The sequence below is a fragment of the Eulemur rufifrons genome, chromosome 2, assembly GCF_041146395.1.
Source record: "Eulemur rufifrons isolate Redbay chromosome 2, OSU_ERuf_1, whole genome shotgun sequence".
NCBI classification, from domain to species: Eukaryota; Metazoa; Chordata; class Mammalia; order Primates; family Lemuridae; genus Eulemur; species Eulemur rufifrons.
The window spans coordinates 57456038-57470512 of NC_090984.1; the positions used below are offsets into that span (position 1 = coordinate 57456038).

The following is a 14475-nucleotide window of genomic DNA, read 5'->3' on the forward strand; positions in this document are numbered from 1 at the left end:
ATAAGCCAGCTAGTAGAAACTTATTTCTTCTGTTAAACACAAGATCACCCAAGAAAGCACAGATATAGACAACTACTAACATATTTATGCCTTTCATTGTTCTGAGAAATGAGGTAATATTTTGAAAGCATGGCATTAACTTTGCATCCATATCCAAAAACATAACATATAACATTGTTGAAAGACAAATTGAGGCAGTATATGTGAAAGCTCTTTGACACTTACTAAGTTATATGAGAATGGAAGGTACACATTTCATGAGCTTTACTAAATAGTTTACCAACTTCCCTATATGTCACTATCTCAGATTAATCTCATAGTTATATAAGATCTAAGACTTTACACCAGAATTCACATCCCATTGTCTCAGCCATCTCATTGCAGTTTTCATGTCTTTGTTCCTCAGTGTGTATATAATTGGGTTCAAGAGAGGAGTGACCACAGAATAAAACACAGCAAGAAATTTATCTAATGACTTGATGGGGAATGGCCAGGCATAAATAAAGATACAAGGTCCAAAGAACAAAAGAACCACTGTGATGTGAGCAGTCAAAGTGGACAGAGCCTTGGACGACCTACCTGAAGGGAGATACTGGATGGTCATTAGGATAATAGTGTAGGAGATGATGAGGAGAACAAAAGAGCACACAGTGAGCACACCACTGTTAGCAATGACCATGAGTTCTAGCCTGTAGGTGTCTGTGCAGGTGAGTCGGATTATCCTAGGAAGGTCACAATAAAAGCTGTCAACCTCATTGGGACCACAGAAGGGTAAGTGCACTGCAAAGGCCAACTGGCTTACTGAGTGGAGGAAGCCAGTTCCCCAAGCAGCAGCGGCAATGCCAACACATACGTTGTCTCGCATAATTGTAGTGTAGCGTAGGGGTTTACAGATCGCTACATATCTGTCAAAAGCCATGGCTATGAGGATCACTAACTCACTGCCACCAAAAAAGTGAAGAAAAAATATCTGAGCAAGGCAGCCCTTGAAAGAGATGACTTTGCGTTGACTGAAGAAGTCAGTAATCATCTTGGGGGCTGTGACTGAAGACAGACAGAGATCAATGAGTGACAGGTTGGCTAGCAGGAAGTACATGGGGGAGTGAAGGTGGGAGTCAGAAACCACTGTTATGACAATAAGAAGGTTTCCAAACACAATTCCGCCATAGAACACACAAAACAACACAAATAGGAAAATCTGGAGTTCCCAAGAATCGGAGAGTCCCAGTAAAATGAACTCAGACACCATAGAGTGATTTGTTTTACTCAATGATTCATTCCAGGAAATAGCCTCTGCAGTTGCCTTAGAGAAGAGAATGAGAAGGAAATCAGAATTATTATATTCAAATTCAAATCCTCATTTTGTAACATTCTGCTCACTCTTATAATGACTTTCTATGGTTCATTACATAAAAGCTTTCAAAATTCAACAACCTGAACTCATAATTTTATTCCATACTATTCCATACTTGGCTATGCTTTATAGTTCAGTTACCCCAGTCTTCTCAGTGTCTCCACTCATGTTAGGCTTATTCCTAAAAAATGCTATCCTGTCTGCCAGATTAAGTCTATACTATAATCCTTCATCTAATCTCCTTTTTCTCTGAACTTCAAGACAGTTTATATTCTGTAGCATGTATCTTATGTCATTTGGTGATATTAACATTCTTAGGAGGAAAAGAGAGTGCCAAAATGAAAGATAAAAAATGAAAAGAACAATAAGAAATTAAACTTCAGAAATATAAGATTGAAAAAGTGAGAGAGGATAAAAGAATGGGAATTCAAAGGTAGAGTGAGAAAAACCCAACAAAGTTTACATGAGAGAAAGTGTGAAGGAGTTAATAGGGGTTAAAATTGGAAAGGGATTCTGGAATGGCTTGTAAGTGATTTATTATGGACACAATAAAGACCTATTGAGGAATTATAAACAATTGGTTAATAAATTAACTCTGGCCACAATGTGAATTAGAAGAGGGGAGCTTGGAAATAAAGCCAAGTGATTGTTTTAAGCTCAACAATAGGTAATGACTGAAGGTTGTGGTTGTGTGAACAGGAAAGGGGTGAGTGAAGATTTGTGAGGGACCATCAAACAACACATTATACTGGTTAAGATGTGAGCTTGTGTCCCAGGAGGCCTAGGTTCAAACCCTGGCTTCACTATGTAGCTGGATGACCATGGACAAGTCACTTAAATGGCTTGAATCTTATGGCCACATCTGGAAAAGATGAGTGATAATTATACCACTTCATAGGAGTGCTGTGAGGATTGGATGTCACCATGTATAAAAATTTTTTAGCACATAGTATGTGGTCAATATATCATAGCCATTATTAAGGTAGTGATAACAGAAAATTTATCAGCAAGATGTGGAAGATTAAAAAATATTCCAATGTTTTTATTCTGAGTAATTAGCATTTGATGGCTTTAACTTTGATTATAATTATAACAAGTGCTAGCATAAAATATGTAATGCACAGATCACTTTTAGGAGCAGGAATAAATTAAGAAGGAGGTAAAGAATTGTGATAATTGTTTAGACATGTGGCAGTATTTGTGGAACATCGTTGTTGGTTGCTAGTAGTTAGGAGAGAGGTTGAACAGTGACTGTTGGACATGAGTGGAGAGAGTCATTTCATTGGTGCATTGAGGAGACAATAACTACTGTTTGAAAAAGTTTTACAGTGAAATGAAGTAGCACATGAAAGGTATTTTGAAGGTGAAGCATAGCCATGAGAATACTTAATATCCGGATTAGGTGTAAGAGTTAAGGGAAAGTTAAGATGTAAAAGAGAGAAGTGGAAATTGATGGATAATGTCCTATGGGAGACATGAAGGTATACAGAGTTATACTTGCCAAATTTTTTTGAAGAATATTATTATTTGTTTTGACTTTTTTTAATAATTTATTTATTTATTTATTTATTGAGACAGAGTCTCACTCTGCCCGGGCTAGAGTGCTGTGGCATCAGCCTAGCTCACAGCAATCTCCAACTCCTGGGCTTAAGGGATCCTACTGCCTCAGCCTCCTGAGTAGGTGGGACTACAGGCACGTGCCACCATGTCCGGCTAATTTTTTCTATATCTTTCTATTTTTAATAGAGACGGGGTCTTGCTCTTGCTCAGGCTGGTCTCAAACTCCTGACTTCAAGCAATCCTCCTGCCTCGACCTCCCAAAGTGCTAGGATTACAGGCATGAGCCACCGTGCCCGGCCTGTTTTGACATTTTCTTTTCTTTTCCTTTTTTTTTTTTAAGGGTCATCTTTATTTTTTTTATTTCAGCATATTATATGTGTATAAAAGTTTAGGTTACGTATATTGCCCTTGCCCCCCACCCCCTAAGTCAGAGCTTCAAGCATGTCCATCCCCTAGATCGTGCGCATCACACTCATTATGTATGTATACACCCATCCCCTCCCCCCCGCACATCTGCCCGATACTCAATTAATGTTATTACTAAATGTGCTCTGAGGTGACGATCAGTGAAACCAATTTGATGGTGAGTACATGTGGTGCTTGTTTTTCCATTCTTGGGATACTTCACTTAGTAGAATGGGTTCCAGCTCTATAGAGTTGACATTTTCTTAATCGCAGTTATTCCATAGCCCTTGGAAATTATACTTTTCTCTTCATTACCTTGAACCTCATTCCTTAGGCCTACTCACCCTAAATACCACATTACTGTTTTCAAAATCCTATAAAAATTTAGTGATTCTAAATTTCTTTCCAAGAATAAAGAGAAGTCTAATAGTGAAATAAGCCATGAACACTCACTTTAGTTCCCTTCTGCTTAATGCAGCTATAAATATAATCATACTAATTATTAAAAATTCAGAAGATAGGATTCCTGTTGTGAGATAATTTCTGATATGACTGGTTGAGATGTTTCTTTAGAATCAAAGTATGTAATAGAATAGACCTTAGATATTTTGTGGTATAAAACCATTTCATTTCACCAATAGAGAAGGACAAATTTGAAGTTACATCTCCATAGGAAATATATGAAGAATGATGGTTAACCCAAGGGTTCTTCTCATCTGTAGCAAAAAGACTTTCTATCAAGGTAGCAAGTAAGAATTTAGGAATGCTATACTTCAGCAAAAGGAATTTCTTGCTCACTTAATTAGGACATCTCATATCCTGAGTTTATACTGCTGAGGGGAGAGTGGTAATATAGGATCCTCAGCTACAGGAATTCTTCACCACCACAGTCCTTTCAAAGCTCTTTTCTAACTCTTTAAAAATGATTCAATAAGTTTTAGAAGAATTGTTATTGATTCTAGGTTGAATATTAAGTTTAGGTTTATTAAAGGAGTTCTCCAGAATCTTACACACTTGTATCAACCATGCAGAGCCAGCCACAACTGAAAAAGAAAATCCTTCCCCATGCCCTAGTGTAAGCTTGGAATTCAACCATCAGAATTTTATATGCTTTCTTTAAACACCTTTTACCCCTCCTTAAAGAAAAATACCCTTGTCTCTATAGTCTCACTGAGGTGGAAGTCAGGGACTTGGGGTCTAGCACAAATTCACTATGTGATCTTGGGCATGTCACTCAAAAAGTCTGTGGGTCTCAGTTTTTCTGTTTTCTAAAAAATGAGTTCACTTCATCAAAAACTCTCAAAACTTCCACAATTCTAAAAATATGGTTTGGACTTTTATGTGAAAGAAATATTCAAAACCAGGTTTCATTGGATTACAAAAAGGAGGGGAAAAGGTGGGCAAGAAAACAATGCATTTGGGGAAAGATGGGGAAAAAGACCACTACATAGAGAGGAAAGAATAAATTAACCCAGAAGAGTCGGGCAAAGGATTTGACAATTGTTGCCAGTGTAACTCGTTAATAAGGGTTATGCTTACAAGCATTATTAATATTAATTCTTCTAAGTATTTAAGCCAACTCTGTAGGATCCGTCCATTTTCCCTGAAGATAAACACATAATTGAATTCTGCAGAATGGATTCCTACCAGTAGAAGCATCTCATTGTCAATGAAGTGCTACAGTTTGGTTAGTTCTAATATATTTTAGTTTCATCATTCCACCTACCTTCTTCATAACTGGAAGAGATTACAGCTATGCAGAGAAAGAGGAGTACAGATTTCCTTTTTATTTGTACCCTCTCAAAGCATAAAATTTTCAAGAGAACAGTATTTATGTGAGTTGTTCTCCTTGGTAAACCACTTGGTTAATTGAGAGCCCTTTATGAAAGTGACCAGGTGAAGAGATCTGGGAATAGTCAGCCCGAGCTTTGAGTACTGAAACTAACTCTTATAGTCTCCCAAGTTTTCCCTTGGCTATTAGAGAAAACACACAGAATCTTGAGTTAATGAATATTGTTGCAGTTTCTCGGCCCATTTAGATATTTTTACTGTCTCACTGAGTCTAACGGTGATTTTAAAAGAATTTTAGTAAAACAAATAAGATAAAGTTGTAAAATTAAAATCCAAATAGGTTAATAAGATAGTAAATAATACTTAGATTTTATAAAAAAGAGGATAGCTTAGAAGTTTGATGAACAGTTTGTGGAGAAAATATAGGAAAAATACTTTAACCAATAATAAAAAATACCTCAAGTATCATGTCTTATAATGTCATTTTATTTTGTAGCTTCAATTACCATGCAGTAGTTAAAAATGAGCTGATTCACCACAATCAATGTTTCTTGAAATACATCCAAATGATGTCTCAGTTGTGTTCTTTGACCACCGGGTTTTCCAGGTTTTATCAGAAAGATGTCAATCATCTTCTTTGTCCTAAGTACCTTAGCTTAAGAGCAGGCACATTAAGTAAGCTTTTGAGATCTCAATGGGGTCCCCTCCTTTAGGAAATAAGTCCCTTCAAATACTTTTAGAACTATAGATGCTTTGTTAGAGTGAATCAAGAAATGTTTGAGGAAAGCTGCAAAGGAAATAGCATTGTGTTGTTAAAAAAGTGGAACATAGATAAATTTTGCATAATACAAAGTGCTAGAGTCAATTTCTAAAATAACATTGTACAAAATATATTGACAATCAAACTGAAAGCAAAAACAGAGTTGTAACATAGTGTCTATCATCCTATTTATCTAACTTAAAGTACAATTAAAATAAGGATTGTTTCTTCCTTGATTTTAAATCTGCTGGTTTGCATAAACCCATATTTTATCCATTGGATCCACATAATTTCCATAAGAAATATTTATTAATTTCCAATGGTGTCTATTATAAAGATACTGATAGAGATAAATTCTATACATGCATATATATTCATATATAGATATAAAATAACCACATTATAAGTGAATGTAGACATAGTTGGTAACTACAATTTGGTACGCAGGTTAGATAGAAATATATAACACTTTATTTTTTATGATTAACAAAAATTGCTGCAACTTCATCTGAAATAAAATTCTTAGATTCAATACTGCATTTTCTGAAGAGTTCTCAGTTTTTAAGGCAATAATAAAAACGTACACATTCTGTAGTGTTGACGGTGACCATGGGGGTCTTGATGGTTCATGACATTCATCTTGGGCTCTTATTAAGGAAATCTGTTAGGTTATCTCCCTTGAACTTACAACCTGTCGACTCAGCCTTCTCATTGCCACCTTCATATCTTTGTTCCTTAAAGTATAGATGGCAGGATTTAAGACAGGGGTGACAACAAAGTCCACAATGGCAAAAAACTTATCCAATGACTTAGCAGGGAAAGGCCACACATAGAGAAACATGCATGGAGCGAAAAACAAAACCACTACAGTGATGTGAGCCGACAACGTGAAGAATGCTTTGGATAAATCATTTGAAGAATGTTGTTGGACAGTGAGCAGAATAAAGATATATGACACAATTAAGAAAAAGAAGGTGCCCATAGATATGAAGCCACTGTTGGCAGTGACTACAAATTCTAGTCTGTAAGTGTCCATGCATGCAAGTTTAATAACCCGAGGAAAATCACAATAAAAGCTCTCCACAGTATTAGGGCCACAGAAGGGTAAATTTATAACAAAAACAAACTGAGACACAGCATGAATCACTCCAATGACCCAAGCAGCTATTACCAAGAGCACGCACATTTTGGAATTCATAATAGTTAGATAGTGGAGAGGCTTGCAGATTGCCGTGTACCTGTCATATGCCATGGCTATCAGCAGTGCCATCTCAACTCCTCCCATAACATGGATAAAGAACATTTGTATCATGCAATTGTGGAAGGAAATGACTTTACAATCAGTGAAAAGATCAGAGATCATCCTAGGGACTGTGGTAGATGAAAGGCCCAAGTCAATGAGTGATAGGTTGGCCAGCAGAAAATACATAGGGGAGTGTAAGCGAGGATCAAAAATCACTGTGAATACAATGAAGAGGTTTCCAAGGATAATTCCCAGATAGAATAAAGAGAAGAGGAGAAAAAGGAAAAACTGCATTCCCAGGGAGTGTGCAAGTCCCAGTAATACAAATTCAGTTACCACAGAGTCATTTACGTGGCCCATTGACTCAGAAGGAAGGGAAGACTCTGAAGTGACCTGAAGGAAAAGAAGGAAGGAATCAACTTAGAGGCACTGAAAATAATGTGTTAAATGTTAACAATTTAAAATGGATTATATTAACAAATCTCTCATTTAACTGATAGTAGACTATTTACAAAAAATGGGAACGCAGCATATGAAAGATTAATGTAGTATGGACAGAGCTACACTCAGAGGCGACGTATTGCTTTAAATGCTCTCATTTGCTCACATACGTGAACTTAGTAGCAACTTAAGAAGTTAGAAAAGAATACATAAAATAAATGCAAGAAATTTCAGGCAAGAAATAATAAAGGTTAAAAAATAAAGAAATGTGAAAAGGCATAAAATTGGAAGATTGTATGCAAACATATCAAATGGGTTTCAAAAGAATAAAAAATAGATGACCTTTAAAAATGTAATCAAAAGTAAAAAAATTAAAAATTAGAAATGAGAACATAAGTGCATAATAACAGTTAAGACACCTCTGAAGGTGCTTAAAACAATCTGCCTCCAACTAACACATGACTCATACTTGAATTTGAATGCTGTAGAGAGACAAAAAGTTGATATTTTCATAACATATGAAAGAGTTCAAACCATTCAATAAAACCTCCAAGCCCTAATAAATAAATGAACAAATAATATGAAGGGAGACTTAAGAAATTTAGGCTATATGTGTGCGTGTGCATATATGTTTGTGTGTTTTAGAAATTAAAGAAATATGATAAACTGTAATACTATTATTTTCCTATTAAATCAGAAAAAGTTTTACATTATTATTACCAATATTGGCAAACGCTTAGTGAAATAGTCACTCTCATACATTGCTGGAAGAAATAGAGACTGATTTAAACCTTAAAGAAAGCATTTTGAAATCATGTATTAAGAATTTTGAATTCATACCTTTTGGTACAATAATACTCCTTCTGGAATTCTATTTGTGCAGTTTTCAGCACAAAAATGTTCATCATACTGTATCAACCGTGGTAAAACCTTGAAATAATTTAAATACCAAACATTAGGTTTAAGTATATTATAAAGTATGTACATAATTAACTGTAATACAGTAATAAATATTGATGGAAGTGCTTATATAGCATTAGAAATACTTTTCTTAGAATATTAAATGTAATAAAGGTAAGCAAATTGCATAGTTGCTTTTTTGTGTGTGTGCTTTTAAAAGCTCCAAAGCTCTCCTTTTAGATTTTGAGATATCTTTCAGTACACATATTTATATTAGGTTTTTTGATAAAACATTGAATGGCACAGAAAATTGAAGGAAGAATGTTTGAAAACCAGAACTGACTCATACTTATAAGAGGACAAACCAACTGAATAAAGAACTCCACTACTTCCCTCATCCAATCACTCATTTTCATAAACTGCTAGAATTTTTTTCATACAAGAGATTCTCAGGGAGATATATTTAAATATGTAAAGTGTCCTGAGGAAACTTCTTGGACTTTGTATAAAACTACCATAAAATTGAAACTTCTTAGGATATTCCATCCAGGCAGTGTGCAAGGCATCTCCCTTGCTTTACTTTGGCCGGGGTTGGCCAGGCTGAATGAATCTGGTCATCATGAAATAACTATAAGGAAAACAGATTCTTTGGTGCCCTTATCAAGTTGAGAGTGAGTTAAGTTAGTAATGTTTCAGTGGGAATATGAAGCGATACACCATAAATGGTCAAAGAAATAGAGGCAATAAGGTCCAATGGATAAGAAGAATATAAAATTCTTTGGGAAGAATATAGTAGGTGGAGACACATAGGTTTTAATCCTTTTCCATTTCTACAATCTGCAATTATTTTTGTTGCCTCTCAATGAATTTCTTCATTGTTTCCTACTTTCTCCCACCTACGTGTTCTCCTAAATACTCTTTCTAGTACTTTCTCAATGAATTGTATACAGACAGTCCCTGACTTGTGATGTCTTGACTTATTTTTTTTTGACTTTACAATGGTGAGAAAGCAATACACATTCAGTAGAAACTGTACAGTATTCAGTACACTACATGAGATATTTAACACTTTATTATAAAATAGGCTTTGTGTTAGGTTTTTGCCCAACTATAGGCTAATGTAAGTGTTCTGAGCATATTTAAGGTAGGCTAGACTAAGCTATGATGTTTGGTAGGTTAGGTGTATTAAATGCATTTTCAGCTTATGATAATTTTAAGTTATGATGGGTTTATTAGGACATAACTCCATAATAAGTCAAGGAGCACATTTTTTTCTATCTGCATATTTTTTTTCTATCTTTTAACACTTTCAATTCATTCATACTACTATACTTAGACTTCTCACCCATATTTAGATATCCAGGTCATAGAGGTGTAAGGACAAAGGATTTGGATGGTGGGAACTGAATCTGGGAAGCATTATACAGTTAATAAGATCATCCCTGGGAGTTTTCATAGCAATGACCTTTACTTTGCTGAGCAGAAGGTGTTTGGTGACTTACTAAGCTCAGCATCCAATTCATAAATTTTTATTTATGAAGAAATAAAGTTGAAGCTGAAGAATCATGTTGACTGCTTAAGATCAAATGTTTTTCCCTATTTAACTAAGACACAATATACAAACCAAGCACTCTAGCACTCTCATCATGAAAGTGGAATTTCATCTTAATAAGAGCAATTTTAAAACAATTAAAAGCAATTCAAGTTTCTGAATTACTTTGTCAGATTTGGAAACTCCTATTACTATTAGGTTATTACTGCTGAAATAGTGTTTTTCTTGGAGTATGAGTGAGAATTAAGTTTTTCAAAGCGGGAAATCCCAAACTACATGATCTTATTAGTCTAAAGACTAAAAAATTCCATTATAACATGTAATTTTATCTATTCATGACCTTTAATCATTCTAAATTGGGACAATTACAATCCAAAATATGGAACTGTGAATGTAACAATGTGGTGGAGGCAGAGTCTAAAGCATGGTTAAAGAACAGGCAGGAAAGAACACCTAAAGAAAAAAGAAGAATGAAGATGAATTGGAAAGTGTTAGAGAATGAAAGGAGGGACAGGAGGAGGAATAAGGAAGAATCCTAAAGAACAAACAAGGAAGATAAAATGATGATCAGAGGAAGCATTGGTGGAACATTGTACACTTTGCTTAGGTTACCTGTCATGCTTTAAAGCAATCAATACACATTGATACATTATGAATACCTGAGAGAATGAACTTTGATTGAGTTTTCATACACTGTTTATATATATTGTAACCAGAAGAGTAAAAAGTAATAGAAAAGCTGTAGCAAAAGTTCACTGATATAAAGAAAATTAAGAGTTTAAGCATATTAGTGAACAGATGTGACAGTAAGGAATGGTGGGATGGAGTGGGTAGTTGAACACCCTGGTGGTGGTTCAGCTAACTGACAGGTAATTCATCTCCTAAAAAATTAGGAAGTAACTAATAAAAATATGCCTTTAGCCCCCAGGCAGTATTTTATTTACCCTAGTTCTAATATTTATAGTTCTTCATAAATGTAAAATTAAAGTTCATGAGTGCAGGGAACAATTTTGCTTTGTCCAATGCCATATTACTACCAATGCCATAAAACAGTAGCTGGCACGTAGAAAAAGCTTAAGAAATATTTGATGGATGAATTTTCTAAAAATGGGTAGTAATTGTTCATATCAGAAACAAAATAGTAGCTCTCACAAATAAATAGGAAAGTTGTATTTAATAATACTTCTCCACAATCTTGTACTTCCTGATAACTCAGTCATATAAAAAAGGAGTATTTAAATAAGTGAAGAAGGTCCCACCCATTCTATTACAAATATCTGGAATTATGGTGTATTATTATTGAAGAAATCTTCATGCCTTGAGAGATTGTTTGGAGAAAAAGACCACGTGTTTGGCTTCTCTGCCTTCTTAGGAAACACTGATGACTTTGTGAAGCTCCTGGGAATTCTTCAGAAGCCCAGTCCCCATAAAGTTTGTCATCTTTCCTATCGGTGATTTAAAATTTTTCAGTAATTCAGGGTCTGGGGAGACATATTTATAAACAGGATATGCAGACAAGTATTGAACAGAAAGGATTATCAGAATTATAGTTTTGTATAGAAGCAGAAAAGAACTTTGAAATTAATTCATCCAGTCCCTTCATTCTGCAAGTAGAGAAACAACCAGTGAGGTTAATGGCATCCAGAGTGCTCATAGCAATACATTCACAGAGCCAGAATCAGAAGTCAGACCCCCAAAATCCAGTCCATTGGTCTTCCTCAACAATGCTCTACACCTATTAGTAGAAACAGCCATAAACAAGCTAGAAGTATTATTGGTTGATAGGATCACTTTAACCTATTGGTAGGACTCTCTTATTCCTCGAGTTCTTATTTGTTTTAAAGTAAAATTGGCCTTCTCTTCCTGAAGGACTATTTCTTCTTTTTCACAGGACATTGCTTTTCCCAATTCCCTTTCTCATTTCTTCAAACAAACTGGCCAGTCTTCAAACAGTTCCATTTCGGAACTCATAGCTGTCAGCTACTCTATACCACTCCCTGGCATGGGGCTAGAATCATTTTGAATTTGAGCACAGCCCCTCAGCCTGGGCACTGGCTGGAGCCTTCAAATGTGGAGAAAAGTAATACAAAAAGAGAATGAATCACACCAGAATATTAGAGGTCAAAATTTGAGATTTACTTTCTCTAGTTTTACAACAGAATCTCATTTTCAAATAGGGTAGGAATAGCTGAGACCAGATGTCTGTTTTGCACAGTGGAAAATGAAGTCTATATTAAGTCAGAGAGCACAAAAGTCAGAAACACCTGAATCTTAAAAAATCTTCACACTGAGAAGACAAATTAAAAATATCAAAGGGAAGTTTTATAAGACACAATACAATGCAATGATTGATATTTGAAAATGAAAGGGAGATGGTGTGTAATGAAAGGACAAAAGTATTTCAGAAAGGAGAAAATCTTGGACACAAATATTTTGTAGAAGGGCAGAAATTGAAAGGGAGTATAGAGCAACAGAAAGAAGGAAGCAACCATGACAGGGGCAGTTTTGTAATTAAAAGCATCTCTCTTACCTGTCTGCTCAGTCATAGAATGTGCATTTTTAGAAGGAGAAACTCAGATAGCTTAGTCTTCAGTTCTGTAAATAATAACCCTGAAAACAAAGCTATATATAGGATCCTTCATCATGGGAAAGAAGCTAATTAGCTGCACGGGAGAGTGACCCACTGATGCTGTTGGATGGCCAATAACCAGCCCATTTTTAATTTCTCTTGGGGACCAAATCTTTGAGTCACATTGGTTTCCCCAAGAGAGAAATATCAAAAGGACTGCCCGGTGATGAAACAAAAGGAAAGAGGAAGATTTTGAGGTATTCTGTTGGCCAGTATAAAATAATCTCCATTTAGGGTGGATAATTTTAGAGTATGAATTGCTGGGAATGATTGAGTTGAGGGAGTGAAAATATATTCAGACATACCTTCACTTTTGAAGAAATCTAGAACCTCTGATCTGTAAATACAGTGCCTATAATTGACAACAGGGGAATAAATGGCTCTTCCTCCTGTTATCAACTACAGCAAATGTTTACCTCTGGATGCCTACTTGTGTTCCCAAACGTTAGGGTGTTGGGGACGAAGGTCTCCTTGAAAGCTTTTGACTTTTATCTTTCCTGAGTTGATTGAATACAATTAAAACTTGTAGTTTATTGAGTCAATTTGTTCAGAGATCTTGAGAAAACATAAAGGAAAAAACAAAACAAAACAAAACGAAAAAACCAAAGGGAGTTATTTGTAACGGCAGTATGTTTACCTGGGGGGAGGATCTGTTTTGAGCCACTGAGACAAGTTTGGTAATCTCACTGAGAAGCCTGGCTTCATCACTGATGTGCAGACATAGAGACTCTAATCTTGAGGTTATCATGGAGGCCGAGAAGTGGCAGCGTTCCTACCTTGGTTTAAAATTGTATTGGTTTTAGAGCTGCATTTCATTTTTTCTTGCTCAGAAATGAAGGAAATTATTTTCTTTAGAACAGAACTAGAATGAGAAGTGTTGGTTGATCCAATATTAATTTTTGAAAAATAGTGACATTCTAAAAATTTATAAGCAAGATAAAAACTGGAGGATAATGTGGGCAGAAATATTAAAAAAATAAGGATGCCTGGTCAGCTACACAAATCATTGTGTGCATAAGATGAGGTAAAACAGTTTAAGTGCTTAGGAGATGAGAGGGAAATTTCTCCTGCTGCTCTCACAGCTGTCTCTTCTGCAATGCAGCGAGCAATACAAAGCCTTAAAAATCATTCTCCAGTGAAAATGTGCTCCTGTCCTGATGTGTCTGTTCTAAGTGGAAGACTGAGGTAGCAGGCAGAACAGCATATTAAGATGAATGAGGGAGAATCTAGGCAGAAATAAAGTCCTAGGGAGTTGGCCAGCCAGGTACAGAGCATACTATGGTTTGAGGGTTCTCTCCTGGGGCATGGATCACGGGTTTGTTTGGCAGCAGATGTCTTCTGGGACAAGAGAGGAGCTGAGGTTTTTAATGTAGGGTTCATGAGACCTGGGAGTACCAGAGAGGACTGAGATAAATAATTTACAAGCTGCTTCAGCTGATATTGGCTGAAGATTTGAATTAGCCTAAACCTGCAAAAGGAACCCATCCATGGATTTCACCCCAGAGACTTGGAGAAGATGGAGGCACAAGAAAGTAATTGAGAAAAGAAAAGAGAATAAAAAGAGAAAGAAGTTCTTTAATCACTTGACCTTTGATTGAATGTAAGAAGAAAGTTGAAGCACAATTCAATAAATTATTCACATTGCAAAGTTTTTACTCTTTGTTAGGTTTATGATGTGATGGCAGCGAGCATGACAGACACAGTCCTGCTCACATGGAACTTAAAATGCAATGAGGAAGACTTACATTGAATAAGAAATTATGAGTGTGATTAATGTTACAAAAGTGGTAATAGGTAGTGCTAGAGTAATATATAGAGGAAGGAGCTCTTCTGGACTCAG

At 35.7% G+C, this 14475-nt stretch overlaps 2 protein-coding genes across 2 annotated transcripts; both read right to left on the bottom strand.

The window, feature by feature from the left end:
- Positions 1-331: 331 nt before the first annotated feature.
- On the bottom strand, positions 332-1249 carry LOC138377411 (olfactory receptor 4F4). Its single transcript, XM_069462307.1, has one exon. The coding sequence runs from the start codon at positions 1247-1249 to the stop codon at positions 332-334; it is 918 nt and encodes a 305-aa protein (XP_069318408.1).
- Positions 1250-6534: 5285 nt separating this feature from the next.
- On the bottom strand, positions 6535-7473 carry LOC138377422 (olfactory receptor 4F6-like). Its single transcript, XM_069462318.1, has one exon. It carries the CDS (start codon positions 7471-7473, stop codon positions 6535-6537), a length of 939 nt encoding a protein of 312 aa, XP_069318419.1.
- Positions 7474-14475: the final 7002 nt, after the last annotated feature.